The sequence below is a fragment of the Maylandia zebra genome, linkage group LG1 (assembly GCF_041146795.1).
Source record: "Maylandia zebra isolate NMK-2024a linkage group LG1, Mzebra_GT3a, whole genome shotgun sequence".
In the NCBI taxonomy this organism is placed as follows: Eukaryota; Metazoa; Chordata; class Actinopteri; order Cichliformes; family Cichlidae; genus Maylandia; species Maylandia zebra.
Genome location: NC_135167.1, coordinates 14,586,157 through 14,601,804, shown reverse-complemented (window position 1 = coordinate 14,601,804; position 15,648 = coordinate 14,586,157). Strand labels below are relative to the sequence as shown.

At 39.7% G+C, this 15,648-nt stretch overlaps 1 protein-coding gene across 7 annotated transcripts in view; it reads right to left on the bottom strand.

The window, feature by feature from the left end:
* Positions 1-15,648, bottom strand: part of ush2a (Usher syndrome 2A (autosomal recessive, mild)) — a 215,815-nt gene that overhangs the window by 23,236 nt on the left and 176,931 nt on the right. For all 7 annotated transcript variants that reach the window (XM_076881888.1, XM_076881902.1, XM_014413372.3 and 4 more), the window contains 7 exons: positions 12,934-13,041; positions 11,729-11,912; positions 8,016-8,173; positions 6,180-6,338; positions 5,878-6,040; positions 4,489-4,706; positions 2,465-2,601 (listed from right to left, as the gene is read on the bottom strand). In XM_076881888.1, the coding sequence (XP_076738003.1) occupies positions 2,465-2,601; positions 4,489-4,706; positions 5,878-6,040; positions 6,180-6,338; positions 8,016-8,173; positions 11,729-11,912; positions 12,934-13,041 (1,127 nt within the window). The remainder of the gene's footprint in view (positions 1-2,464; positions 2,602-4,488; positions 4,707-5,877; positions 6,041-6,179; positions 6,339-8,015; positions 8,174-11,728; positions 11,913-12,933; positions 13,042-15,648) is intronic.

Genomic DNA, 15,648 nt, shown 5'->3' with positions numbered 1-15,648 from the left:
AAATGAAGCAGTAGCAACAGCACATGAACACAAAGAAGGAGAAACTTGAGAGAAAAGAAGGAGAACAAAAAAACCCGACCAAAACCAAAACATGAAGCACCGTGCAATAAAAACAACCTGACAGGGTAGAATGAGTGACAAGCATGTTTGTCAGAAAGGTGTAAAGCATGGAGAGTGAATTTCTGTGTGCGCGCGAGACAGTGTGTGTGCCAAGCGGCGTGTAGGTGTCTAGCGAGGCAGGCCGCCTGCGCTTCGTACCCTCATTCCGTCCGATTGCCATGACGACCCCATTAATCAGCCAAGCTGGCACAGAGCAGGGTTCCCAGCCCAGCCTGAGATCAATACACACACAAATAGACACATACCAAATGGATACACACACACACACACGCACATATGCACAATTACTACATGCACAAAAGAAATTGAAGTGGATGAAGAGTGTGAAAGACTGAATCCCTTTTTAGAGGAAAAAACTTAAATAAGGGTTGAAACAAAATATTACAGGGAGAAGTGCTAGACTGGTTTGTGACTGTTTAATATGAAAACAAAATATAAGCTGTTCATGTGCTTCACATTAATGTTATGACCCATATTTTACAATTAATCTAGCAGGGCTGTCAAACTTATTTTAGATCAACCCGATTTAATCTAAATTAAATTTCAATGAAAAAAAATATTGCCAGTGCTACCACTCAGCCTTCTAGAAGATCCAGCTACGTGATTTTCTTCTCGAGATAATGCATTCACAAGACTTTCAAAAAACTTGACCTTTGACCTTGAGAGCAAGGTCAGTAAGATTCCAATACCCAACAGTCTTTTACAGCTGAGGGGTGAAAATTAAATAGTAAAATAAAGTCAGAGGAACCTACATTTCTTTTAATGTTAGAAGTACAAATAGATGCTGCAGCTGTTCGCAAAGATGAAACCATTGTTACATAATACAAAAACACTACACAAATTGTTGCAAATTGAAGACACACCTCAACACAGATCTTTGACCCGACCATGTCAGGGAATGATTTTGTCAGTCAGAAGGCTCTAAAACTAATAAAGATTCAGACATCTGGGTTGGATAAAATTAACATTTCAGACAGAAACAAAGTTTGCAAAGCCATCCAGTGGACTCTAACAGGCTGGTTCTGTCCCGCAGGACACCCCTGACTTAGGCATTTTTTTTGCCATTGAATCCTTGATTAATGATGCTAAAGCGAACAAAGTCAAAACACAAATTGTAATCCTTCAGATAAAGTCTGCTCTTCCTGAATCAGCTAAAGGCTTTCTAATTTTCACACTCTTTGTGTATTCCTAAACAACGCAGTGCATGTGGTGAAGACAACTGCGTGACAAATGACCGCCACCAAAATAAGTCTATGCCATGTCAATGAGCCTCCTGCACACACACACACAATCTCACACAGGCACACACAAACACAGAGTGTTCCATATCAATGAGAAGGTGAAAGGTCTCCATTTACATCTTGTATTAATTATGAGTGACAAGCCAAAGGTCACAGAGGGAGAAGAGGCCACACATATGGACAGAATATAGATCTATACTTCTACCTTGTCTCTCTTTTGCTCTCCTCCTTACCTTCCTATCTATCACTCTGTCTCGTTCCCTGCTTGTTCATTTACTTGTCTTTTTATCCCTTCCCCTTCTCTTTTTCATCTCACTCATTCTAGCTCTTTTCATTCTTAACTTCTTTAACAGCTACTGTATCTACCTCTTTGATCTCTTGTTGCTTTAATGTTGACCATATTCTTTCAGTCTGTTTCTCCTTCCTTCCTTTTATACAAAATTTTATGTTAAAATGTTTTCAAGTTGTTTATATTTTAGCTTCTTCTTAAAGATTATTTTGTGGTATTTGTGTCTATAGACTGGAAAGAGCATAAAAACAGGAAGATGCAGGTCTGGGCAACTGGGAATTAAACCACAACTCACTCCTATGTGTGGTAAGCAACCCAGCTATCTAAAACCAGGTTGCTCTTGAATTAATTTTGATTTTTAAATGGATAACTAACTGAAATTTTTCACAAACAGATTATTATATTATAGACAGACAGACAGACAGACAGACAGACAGACACACACACACCCGTATAGATGTATGGTGGATAGGGGATGCCAGCAAGTGCTGAGCTGCCAGTTCACATTGAGAGTAGATGGCAGCTGTTAATGTATAATATACATATATATGGGAATGAAGGTGTTTGTATATGTGTGTGTGTTTGGTATCAGGAAACATGCTCATACTGGTATTTCTGATATGTTAGATCATCCAGCATGATACAGAATTATGGAAGTGATCTTGGGAATAGCAGACCATGGGCAGCGTGTGTTTATGTCTATTCAGGCCCCTCACTGGCAAACAGATGGCACAAGCACCACAGGTACAGTCCAAATTTCTTTACATTTATTGTATGAATGACATGTGACATGCACATGTGTGTGTGTGATTACCTCTACAGTGAGAGCAGTAACAATAGTTGAGTTGAGCGTAGGGTCCTTTTGGTGCTTCCTGTAAACCAGCCTATAATGGGAAATGAGACCATTGGGCTGTCCTGGTTCACTCCATTTTAGGTGGACTGAATACGCACCTGTCAAAGTAGCATGGTGAACTGTTACAATAAATCAATACAAGATAATTTTATACGTGTTAGTCATGCAAATGTGAGTCAAGACACAAAGTTTGCTGAAGTACATCATAGGGACAGAGAGCCACGAAAACATATGTGACAACAAACCTAATCAGACACTTGACCGTCATCTAACTGAACACGGACATTTTAAAGGAGGTAACAAAGGAAAACTGGATGAAACTATCCAGAGCTTAGAGCCAGCTACAACCCAGCAGCCTCGGTATGAGCGGAGGATGAACGCAGTTACAAAGAAAATTTTGGAGAAGAGCGAAAAAGAGAAAAGGGTTCACGTCCTGTTACCTGGTGAAGTCATAAACATACACCGGAAATTTGTTTTGTTATACAAATCTGTTGCACTTGCTTTTGTTTGGTAAGGTGAAATACACTGAATAAAAAAATTCAATGAACACAAAACACTGATATGGACTGGGTTATGTGTTAAGAATGAAAGGACACCATATCGTTTGATAGAAGTGAAAATTATCAACCTACAGAGGGCTGAATTCAAAGACCCTGAAAATACTCAGTAGTTTGTTTGTTTACATGGCTTGAGATGATGGATGGGGTCCTCCTCCTCCCAGAACTGGAACAGGGCATCACTGAGCTCCTGGACAATCTGAGTCTTAACCTGCTGGCATCGGATGGACCAAAACACAATGGCCCAGAGGGGTTCTATTGGATCAGGGGTGGCCAACTCCAGGCCTCGAGAGCTGGTGTCCTGCAGGTTTTACATGTGTCCTTGATCCATCACAGCTGATATAATGGTTACATTACCTCCTCAACATGTCTTGAAGTTCTCCAGAGGCCTGGTAATGAACTAATCATTTGATTCAGGTGTGTTGACCCAGGGTGATATCTGAAACCTGCAGGACAGCGGCTTTCGAGGCCTGGAGTTGGCCACCCCTGTATTGGATTTAGGTCAGGCGAGGGTGGGCCTAGTGAAAGGTATCAAGTTCTTCATCCTCCAAAAACTGTCTACATACTCTCACCACATGAGGCTGGGCATTATCATGAACTAGGAGGACCACAGGCACCACTGCACCAGCGTAGGGTCTGACAGTGGGTCAGAGGATTTCAGCCTAATCATAGTCAGGGTGCTGTTGCCTAGGTTTGTATGTCCCTTCATGGATATGCCTCCACAGACCATCGCTGACCCAGCACCAAAACGGCCATGATGAACGATGATACAGGCAGCATATTGTTCTCCATGCCTTCTACTGATCCTTTCAGATATGTCATATGTGCTCACTGTGAACCTGCTGTTATTCTTGACAAGCCCAGGGTACCAGCGGTGAACCTGCCAATTCTTGTATTCTATGGAAAATGTCAATTGGACTCCACGGTGCTGGCAGAGAGCAAAGGGCCCACTGGAGGATGTCAGACCACCCAAATGAAGTCTGACTATTTTGTCAGAGACATTCACACCAGTGGGCTGCAAGATGCTGTAGGGTTTTGTAGGGGTCTCACCTTGTGATACCAGTACTGACAATGAATTTAGCTAAATCCAAAACTAGAAAAAAAACCCCAGAAAAGATCAGAAGGGAAAAATGCCAGTGACCTCCACTTGTAAAATCATTCCTGTTTGATGGTTGTCTCATTGTTTCCCCTCTAATTTGCCTGTTGTTAAGTTCATCAACACTAAAGCAGCTAAAAGTGATAAACAAACCCCTCCACTACTACCAACCAGATCAATATCTCAGATATTTACTTGATGCTATACTATGATCTCAGTTATACTTATTAAAAAGAAAACACAAAATAATTGTAAATTGAAACTGGCAAAAGAAAATCGTAATGAGGTCATCTCTAATAAATACTGGTTTTCATGTGACTTGTTGAACCTACCCGAAGGAGTGACAATGGGAACGGCCATATCTTGTGGTTTTGCCTCTAATGTCTGGCCCAAAGCCCAGTGACTCAGAATTGAGCCTCTAGAGTTGTGGGCACGAACTCTGTACTGATAGTAGCTGAAGGGCTGAAGAGCAGGACTCGCGTCAAAAAATTCAAGAGGCCCACTAGACCAGATGAAAACCAGCAGCTCCTCCTCTGTTCCTAATGGACGCCTAAGAGAAAATAAACACTTGTATTAGCTTTTCATCAGTTTCCTTTAAATACACCTCATTAAAAATTTAAATATTCAATTTTTTGGTGATGTTTCTTTTTTTTAAATTAAACATCAACTATATCAAATCAATTTTAATTTTGCACATATTTACGTCAGTTTTCTAAAGATAAAGACACTAAGTTTGTGTGGAATTCAAATAAAAAATGGATCATCACATCTTAAACACTCTGTATAAGCCATGAGCTGATGCAAGCACCCTGATGTCTTTGGTAAGCCCATTTGTCTGATTACGTAGGGTTTCAGGTGTGTGCATGAGAGACGGAAAGAGAGAGGTTTTCCTGTTTTATCCAAGTCCCTGTCTGCCTGAGTCTGATCATGCCAGATGTGTCACTGAGTGTGTGTGTGTACTGCTATGCTAATGTGTGTTTCCTGAGGACTTAAAGGGCTTAGTCTGGTCTGACCCTGCATACAGATCACAAACTCTTTGGTCAACAAGCAGACCACGACCTTCAGCATGTATTAATGATGCACATTCACACACACCTACACACACACACACACACGGTTACAATAAATAGAGTTTTAAGTAGACATTTATCTGAAAGTATAATCACTAAAACTTTTATCCATTACTGCATAGAAAGGCAAATATGTATATTGTTATGTATCTTATATGTAATAATCGTATGTGATACATGTGTGCTACTTCTGGTTCAACAGTTTGAATTGGTACTCTGAGCACATGAACACAGTGTAGGTATGAGAATGTGAAAAAAAAGCCTTGCATGTGGCTTCTGCATGTTCTTGTGTTTTAATCATAGATCCACCAGCAGGACTTGAAATCTGATTCTATTTTATGTGATACATTTATGGGAACATATAGAAAATTCAGAAGGGTTTAAAAAACTCGAATACCACTATAACACTATAACTTGATAAAGTCACTTTAGGTGTAAGTACTGATGATACTGGCGAAGAGTCGATATATAGAACAATGACATGCCTCAAAAATGCACTGTACACTTTTTCAACCTACAAGACTACCTTTGGACAAAGCACAGTCTCATAGCACAACTACATCCTAATACCGAAGGAGAAAAGAACAGGTATTTATAAGAAGGCAAAGCCAGGCCATATGTCTCAGTGTACTATATTTGTTCATCTGTTACCTGTATATATGGTAGGAGGTGATGAGTCCATTTGGTTTCTTGGGGGCTGACCAGTGAATCTCCAGAACATTGGCTTCACTTGCCTTTACTTTGGGGGGCAGCAGATTTTCTGGGGTGGCCTCTAAAGTCCGCACAAAGACACCATCTCCTACTCCACAGCCCTCTATATGAAACAAAACAATCAGAAATAATTCTGGTACATGGTTAGAGACACAACAGCAAACACCTTAACTAAGTAAAATGGCCATAAAGTTTTTATCAATCTACCTGATCGGTACTTCATGCACTTAAAAAATATATACCTATCTGACAGGCTTGCACTCTTATGTAGTAAATAGTGAAAGGCTTTAGATCTGTCACAGTGAGGTGCAGGTCTTGTCCAGCATGCTGTATTATTGCATCTTCACTCCCTGGATTTAACAGGATGTTGTAGTTCACAGACTGGCTGTTATTTAGTTGACCTGTGCAAAGAGAAACAATATGATAACCTTTAGGTGGTTATGTCATTTACTGGGATAGATTTATAAGAAAAAAAAGAAGAAAAAAATATTCTGAGAACTTTTTTCGCTGTTTTTTCCCTAATTTTTTCTGAAGTTTTGGCTTTACAATCCCAGCACTGTGGGCCTTAGAACCAGACAAAAACACACAAATGTATACATACAGATAACCCTCACACGCCCATACACACATGCCCCTGGACTTTGTTAATATTCTCACAGGAGGTTTTTCCATAATTCAGGCCAACTGTATTGTGATGGGTTATTCAACATTCATGAACTCTGGATATCTCGAGAACGAACTGATTACCAGACAAATGAAAGACTTCAATTATTCACCCCCCAACTCACATATGCACACACAAACCTTTGCACACACATCTCTGACTTCAGCACATTCAGGTTTTTAAATGGACACACTTTGAGGTAAGACACCTTCACATAATACACACATGTGCGTGGAGGTGTTTATGTGTGAGCGATAATGGCGTGATAATGCCGTAAAGGTTTAATTCAAAACCTATCACTTGCATTATCATCTTGTATTTAACACACACGGTGTACACACACACATACAATTCATGCATGTTCTCTTCCATACAGCTAAAAGCCTGCATTCAATACATTTTCTCACACACACATGCACGCACATACAGGCACCAACACCGCGATGGAGAAATTGATCCTCGAGTAAATGCCTTTTTAATAGCCATAAGTCAGTGCTTTGGCAGTCAGTGTATGCATTTGAAGACATGAACACAGGTGCATGTACACAGACACATACACACACACACTGTCAAGAGACTCAGGTATGCACACACACCCATGCACACACAAGACGAAAACACTCCAGACTCTGGGCTCAGGGAGTTAACCAAGCGTGAGAACCCAGCCGATATTTCCTCACCTTTAAAATCAACCCATAATGACGATAGAATAGGCCTGCCTATGGAAATATCTTGCAATGGTGCACACAAACACACACACGCACACACATTCACGCATGCACATACACAATGAAATACGTATAAAGTTGCATAAATAAACACAGACAAAAATATACAAAAACAAAAGACACACAAACCCACACACACTACTAAGTGAAGTGTCTTTGCTAGTTGGCCCTTTAAGCGGTTTCTGAGATAGGAAATCAGCCTAATGAGAGAGTAATAGTCAATGATAGATGGGTTAGGGCAGACAATCACTGCCCCATAAGCATGAAACTCAGCCCTATGTGTATGCTCATGTATGCCTGTGTATGTGCCCAGGTCTTGAGAGGCCAGAAGGTGAGTACTCAGAGCTTTTTTGTGGGTGTGAGCCACCCTTTTTCTGATTTCATGAAACAATACCTTTAATGTCCCTTGTAAAGAAAGCTAGCACTTAAATTCACTGCACTAAAGAATCACGAGTTGTAACAAGCTAAGCATGGTTTCTGAGTTGGAATGTCTAAAAAATATAAATAGTATTTCCAAGGAGCAAATTTAAATATACAAATGATAGAGAACAACTAGAACTTAAAATAAACGTCTAATCTTTGACACCATTCTGAGTGAAATAACTTAATACACTCTACAGAAAATCACTTAGGGCCATCCAGCCTTTCATCCATCCATGTGTCCTTTCATTCAGATTGCTACTTACCAGGAGGGGACCAGGCAAGAGATATGGAGTAGGGGCCTGACACTGTCACATTGTGCGGCGGTGGGATCCCAGAGGGGCATGAGACTGGTGTTTGTATAACATATTTGTCACTCACACCAGTCCCACCCCCCGTACTAGCCTCCAGCTCATACAAGTACCTAAATAGATAGTGGGGCAAAGAAGGGTGTGGAGAAAGCAACACAGACATTACAGTGTAAGGCTGATATACCATAACATTTCTTAGCATTTGTCAGTATATGACCTGAAATTTGTTTACTTTATGTATTCCCATACATCAAGTATTCAAGTGTATTTATCTACTAAGCAACTTCCACTTTGCAACATTTCTATTTGTACTTTTCTTCCATCTGTGGCAGTGATCTTTTGTCCTTTATAAGCATCCAATCAACTCAAGTCTTACTCACATGCTACAAAACATACTACATGGTTGTTCATTTGCATCTACTTAGCGATGCGGTGCATGTTGTGCAGTAGAAGAAAATTACAGCCAGAACAAACTTTGGATAGTTCAGCTGCCCTGCATTTTTATAATGAAAATCAGCCCAGCTGTGCAAACGCAATGGTCTCACTGATGTACAACAAAATCTCTGCTCATAGTAAATCAGTGTGAAGCCACAATTGAAGTGGAAAATTCTGTGGATGATCTACTAACAGTACAAATCTGTTAACATTAAAGCAAATGCAACCTGTTCATTTCAATAATGACCAGTGCAATCTACTAAGAGCAGCACAAATTAACAAAGAGCCACGAACAAACACAACTCATGAACCGAGCATATCGCTAATCTCCTAACACCACAGGGGCAATTTGTTACTTTTAATATGACAAACGTAAGTGTAGGTTTTATTCTCAGGAAACAGCATGCAAGTGCAGTCTAAGGAGAAGCATTTTTATGTGGTAGAACTGGAGGCATTAGCAGAAGAATGTAAGACTTTTATTAAAACACTGCTTGCTAAGAGGACTTATAAGCCTTATAACATGTAATAAAGGCCTCCTTCACACCTTGGTTTAAAGCAGAGACCAATTGATGAGATGACTGATATCTGATAATGTGCTTCTCGGACACATCAAAAATCGTAGTGCAAAGTAGTGCAAAGTCTCTCTTTTACCACGCCTTCTCTCTTCTCAGAGTCATACCTCTTTCTAGCAAGAACTACCACACCCATATGGAGCACAAGACAAGTTAAAATATACTTTTGGGCTGAAGGAAGAAGAAAGTTGAAAAGCCAGAAGGACTGCTGGATACCAAATCCTGAAAATCACAGTGAATCGCAGTTTGTTTCAGTACTCTTCTCCCCAATGTTTCTAGTCACAAATGGAAAACCTCTACTAATGTATATGCAATATGACCAGCCCTTAATTATCCTGATAATATCATCTCAACTATTTTTTTGAGTTAAGCCTATTGAGTTTCATCTTACTAGATTATGAACTTCATAAGAAAATCTGTGCTCTGTATGTTCAGACCAACAGGAAATTTGTCATCACATGCATTATTTTCTTCATCTTCATCTAGTAAGTCAAATGTGCAAATATTTTTTATTAAGTCCACAAGTATTTGTTTGGTTACAGTAGAGATATTTGAAGGAAGTAGCTTATTTTAGCCGATTTCTTATTTGCGAGAGGTCACCACAGCTTTTTACATTCGATGCCTCGATTTCGATTTGATATGCAAGGGGATGTTTTGGGTGACTGGCTAAACTACTACACTATGAAGCCAATTCAGAAATGGAAGATAAAAAAATAATAAATAAATTATAAATATCAATAAAAAACAAAAAAATACAAACATGAAGGTTAAAAGTTGTAATAAATATATTGATTAAACTACATAAACAACAAACTCTATAAAGAAGAAAGGCTAGCAAAGTTTAGTTTTCAACACTTTAAAGGTTCTATTTATCTGTAATAACTATCATTGTGCTGTTCTTCACATTTGTTATACACCTTTGCTCTCTCGATTTCATTTGTCTCGCTGCCGCTCGCGACCCACTCTCTACTTCTTTTGACAATGACATCATAAGATAGATTTCCCTTTTAAGAGCGTGTGGCTGGTTGGTGCTAAAGCCTACATTAGCTGTGTAAGTGGGCCACCATTTAGCATTAAAAGCCTTTAATTTGCTATAAACTCTAGCACACATGTGTTAATAGGCAGCGAGTGTTGGGTTATTGTTCCTGTACAGAGCATTTTAAACAGGAGGCCATTAGCGCCTCTGCACTGGGTTAGAACGCACTCAGGAAAAGGTATTAAAACTACTCATATGTTACTCTCACAGATGCACACACACACAAAACATAAATAAATGTGGCTCACTGAGACACACCGACTATGTCAAGGAGAGATAGAAAGACAGAGGGACAGAAATCCTGAGAGGAAGAGAGTGAAGAAGAGACTGAGAGTGATGGAGAGGGAGAATTTTATGATGGCATAAGGTTTCAGTGGGAGAATGAAGTTAAACACTTCATCACTGGAAGATATTTACTTAAATGTAAACAGCGCCTTGGGATATCAAAAGTAAAATTGTGTGTGTGTGGAGAAGGTAATCGGTCAGTGAGGCATTTGCATCTGTTTGGCTGTGAATCTGGTTCTGTGTGTGTGTGTGTGTGTGTGTGTGTGTGTGTGTGTGTGTGTGAGTGTGTGTGTGTGTGTGTGTGTGTGTGTGTGTGAGTGTGTCCTGCGGGGCCAGCCAGAGGGAATAGGTTAATTCTCTCGTCATCTTAGACACTTCCTGGGCTGCTGAAGCAAAGTGACAGCTAATCAACATTGTCATAAATAATCAATGGCCACTTTGAGCAGTCTCACGCACGTACACACGCACACACACAAAGTCATGTGAGCGTGCGCACTTGCACATGCACACACAAGTCTGTCTGGATAATGGGGCCGGTGCTCCCTGTGTAATTCTTGGCGCAGGGCTAAATTGGGAAAAGAAGGGGAAGAGGAAGGGAATGAGGTAAGAAGGAAAGGATAGGAGGGGAGGGAGGGTGAGAAGGAAGAGAAAGGAATCAGAAGCGAGACAAGCGATGAGAAGCGAAGGGTCGGAGCAGGTATGCCTCCTGGCAGACTATCTGGAATTAAGGAAAATTAAACGTCACACACACATACAGTGCTATCTTCTTTCGCTCTTCTTTCTCTTTCACTCACACATAGAGGAGATTGGAGTACTGCAGGGTGTTATCCCAGGAATTCTATTTGGGGTAAGGAGAAATTGTCTTGGGAGAGAGAAGCTCGAGGAGAAACAGGAGAGTCAAAATAATAGGGAGTGGAAGGTATCGTTCCCATATTTAAAACAGAACATCCGCACTGGAAAAAAGACATGGATTAATAAAGGTTAAATGAAAATAAACAGATAAACAAAATCAACGCTTCACTGCTGTCTGCAAGCAAAAGCCAGATCTGATTCGTGATTTTAATTTGTGTGCGTGGCAATGTTTGCATCAGTCATTGGCATGTCAAATATTTGCTCATTAAATGACACAAACAGACATGTGCAGAGTGCAGTCCTGAGAGAGGCGTGGATTGGGCGATAGGAATGCTTTTAAATTAGGGTGATCCACGTATAAAGACACAAACGCGGTGATGATTAATTGTGAAGCTGCATGTCAAGTGTTTTTGTATGTGTGACGTCTACATGGACACACGTTTTTATATTCCTGCATGTATAAATGAGCGCGAGTTCATCCTCTTTACCTGCGATTTGGCAAGAGTCCAGTGTCCGTAAAATTCCGGTCACGGTGGTCTCCGGTAAAAATAGTTTGACTGTCTCTGTTCAGCCTGTACTGGGAGATGTGTCCATTAGGTTGGGATGGCTCATCCCAGTACAGCTCCACTGCAGATGTGTTTATTACTAGGTGTCTGCGCTTCGACCACACACCTGGAGTATAAAAAAAGAAAAGAAGAACAAATGAGAGCCTCCTTAAATAATTAATTTGCATCTATAATTAGTCAGCAGTCCTACTTCTGTTCCAAAAAAGTAAATAGCATCACTTTGTGTAGAGAAACCAGGCTGTTTATTAAAGCTTATTGTTCGTTAACTAAGGGCACTGTTTGTTTAACAAGTAAAGCACTGAAATGCTATGCACAATATATATGATCAAATTATAATTTCACGACTTAAAATGAGCAACACTGATGGTTCAAAATCTAGTTTTTTATCAGCTTAAATAGTTTGTCCATATATTCAGTCCAACTACCAAGATTGGTATATTTAAGATGATGAAAGACTACGTAAGAATGAGACACAAGCATAAGTGCAAGGAAATGTGAGCCCAAAAAACAAGAAATAGTAGCTCCAAATAAAAGAAATAAGGAGACTGGACAAATGTACAACAAACAATAGCTTAAAAAGTGCAGAAAAGAGAAAAAAATCCTATTTAAATAGAAAAGAAATAGCAGGAAATCTAAGAGAAGAGATGTGCAATGCATTTCAAGAAGAATCAAGAATCAAATAAAAAAAAAAAAAAATCAAATAAACAACAACAACAAACTTCAACGATATAAAGTGTCCACACTTGATACAATGAAAAAGCCAAAAGCTAAAGGGTTTACGAAATACTGCACAGTGAGGAAGCACAGGGGACAACTAATTAGATGCAGAAATCAGAGCAGAAAAAAGAGCATAGATGTAAAGAAGAAATCAAAAAGAGACAAGGTACACTGTAAAAACAAAAATACTAAAAGTCAGACATACTTCATTTCAGTATTTATTAAAATTATAACAAGCTGTGATATTGTTCTGTGTCAAACAACAAAAAATATCCAACCATTGGGTTGTAAATTAGACATACATTTGAAAAATACATTTGAAATACTAGAGGATTTGTGTGTGTGTGTGTGTGTGTGTGTGTGTGTGTGTGTGTGTGTGTGTGTGTGTGTGCACACGCGTGTGCGTATACCAGCAGGCTTGGCTTGCAGGGTGCATCCTGTGGATGGTAAGCTGGCTCCACATCCCACAGACGTACAGGCCACAAGCACAAAACTATACTCTGTGTATGGCTGCAAACCTGTAACACACAGATATGTGTGAGCATGTGCTAAAATCAATGCCTTAGTAAACCCATGTCCACATTTTTAAACATTTTCCCATTTTAATAAACTGCACATTTGCAACAAAAAATGAAATCCAAAAATATAAACTGAGAGGGATAAAGTGGGTAAGAAGGGAAACAGTAAACTGGAAAACAGGGAGAATGGAACAGGGAAAGAAAAAAGGGAATGCTTGCTCAGATGATATCACTCATTTTCTTCCTGACTGTTTTTTCTCCCTCTCTCTCCCTCTGTTCTTTCCACACTCTCTCAATGGATGGATCCATATCTGTCGGTGTTAAATTATGCATGCCATAACTCAATAATGAAACAACGTAAAGATGGGAAGCCGCGGAACTGACACGGGATAGGACCGGCCCAACGCTGTAATGTCATCAGCTTTTGATCTATGATAATTATGATACCTCTGTATGCGTTTAGGCTACTGTGTCCAGACATGATTTATTTATAGGCACCTGCTATGCAGTCTAAAAGAAATCACATCGCGACTGAGTGGTCCTTTAGCTGCAACCACAGGAAATCAGCTTTTATAATAGGATTTAAAAAGTAGAAGCAAATGTAAAAATCCTCCACGTACCTAAACAAAGTTCTTTTTCCTACTCTTTGGAAACCTGTTTTTCCTTCAGATATATTTCCTGCCTGATTGCTGATGTAAGGTGCGAGTGTGAGGATGAATGCAAATCCTAAGTGTTGACATTGGGGGTTGACTGGATGTTTTATGGTCATTCACTTAGCTGACAGCATACAACAGCTTGCAAATCAAATCCAAAGGAAAATGAAAGAACTAAAATGACTTTATTTCAAAAGGATGACTGCATAATGTAGTGTGCTGAATTCTTTATTTGCACGTTATTTTAGGTGAGGAAGAATTGATTTAATATCATTTGTCATTAAAAGTGTTTTTATAGTAATAAACATCTATACAATTTATTTAGTAATCCCATTTATTACAATATTACAAATGCATTTAGAGTCAGAAATAACCGAATCATAACTTTTTCCATGGAAAGATTTAAAATTTCTTGTAGTAAAAGGAGCGATATGTGTATGATTAATACGAAAGTTCAAAGACAACTCTATAAACTAATGATGCAGATATTACAATTAAACTACACAAAGATTAAATCTGTAATTTAGTAGAAATAATGTTTAAATAAACATCTTTTTGTTGTGATTTTGTTGATAATCAAAATCTGTCTCCAACTGTTTATATTTGGAGGGTGAGAGAAAGAAAGAGAAACCTTACTGTGTATCCCAGCTGCTGTATGCATTACAATACAATACTCACCCAGTGTTGACTACATACAGAAAAGAAAATGTGCACCAACACACACACACACACACACACACACACACACACACACACACACACACACACACACACACACACACACACACACACACACACACACACACACACACACACAGTGGAAGCCTTCACCGCGTCTTCCTCACGTCTCTTTCTACTACTTACCCTGCTTAACATGCTTCGCAGCCTGCCACGCTTAACCCAAGCTCTAATCAATGTGTCTGTGTGCCAATGTTCTCGCAATGTTGCCCTGTGTTTGGGTTAAATAAAGGAAATCTGCCAGCCATACGAAAGAACCAGGGCTGAAGCGTAAGGTTCTGTTACACTATTTAACTGTGCAACTAAGCGTGTGTATCTGCATGTGTGCACTCTACCATAGTAAATGATATCTACGGTGCCAATGATGTCATTTGTCGCAACGCTGAAAAAAAACGGTAACCTTTTGCTACATTTTTTCACACACAAACAGATGCGGTCTGCCTACATGAGCTAAAAATTGTAACAATTTACGGCAGACCATGAGGAGAGAACTTTCTGTTGGCGTGGTGTTGGCTTCAGAGGTAACAAAATGTCTCACAAGTTCATCAGAATTCTCAAGTTTTGCCTATTAATTACAGCCTATTATCGTGCCATGAAGGAGTGTGGAGTGATCGGAGAACGTGCTTGTGAAAACGAATGAATCAATTCCACCCTTGAACGTAAACAATTACAAAGTCTAGCATCACTTGACTCTCTTGTTCCTTCTTCCATTTTCTATATAAGGCAAAAATAAGTGCAGATGCACTTGTCATTTCATAGATTTGCATGTGCACATACATTTAAACCTAAAGAAGAACCCCTTTGATGTTTCTTGCTATGTTTTAAATTAGCTATAACTCTGGTCCTGAAGAGGGCAGTGTTGATCTGCTGGAGAAACGATGCCATGTCTGCGCATACTGGTGTGTGCGCATACTTGTATGCATGTGTGTGTAGCCATGCATGCGCTCGAGTGCTTGATTATGGAAAGACAGAGGAAGTTTCAATCATTATAGCAGTGATCACTAGGAAGTGAAAAACAGGTGGAGGGGGTCTGGATGCGAGAAGCCAGCGGCTCACTCACAAAGAGTTGTTCCTGTCGTCGTAAGAGTTGGACACACTGGGTGTTTGTGTTTGAGGGAAACGCAGACTAAGAGACGCTGGAAGTAAGATAGAGAGTTGGTGTTCGAGCAAAATGTCAAGGAGAGAGACTGGACGTGTGAAAGAGAGCAAACAAGTG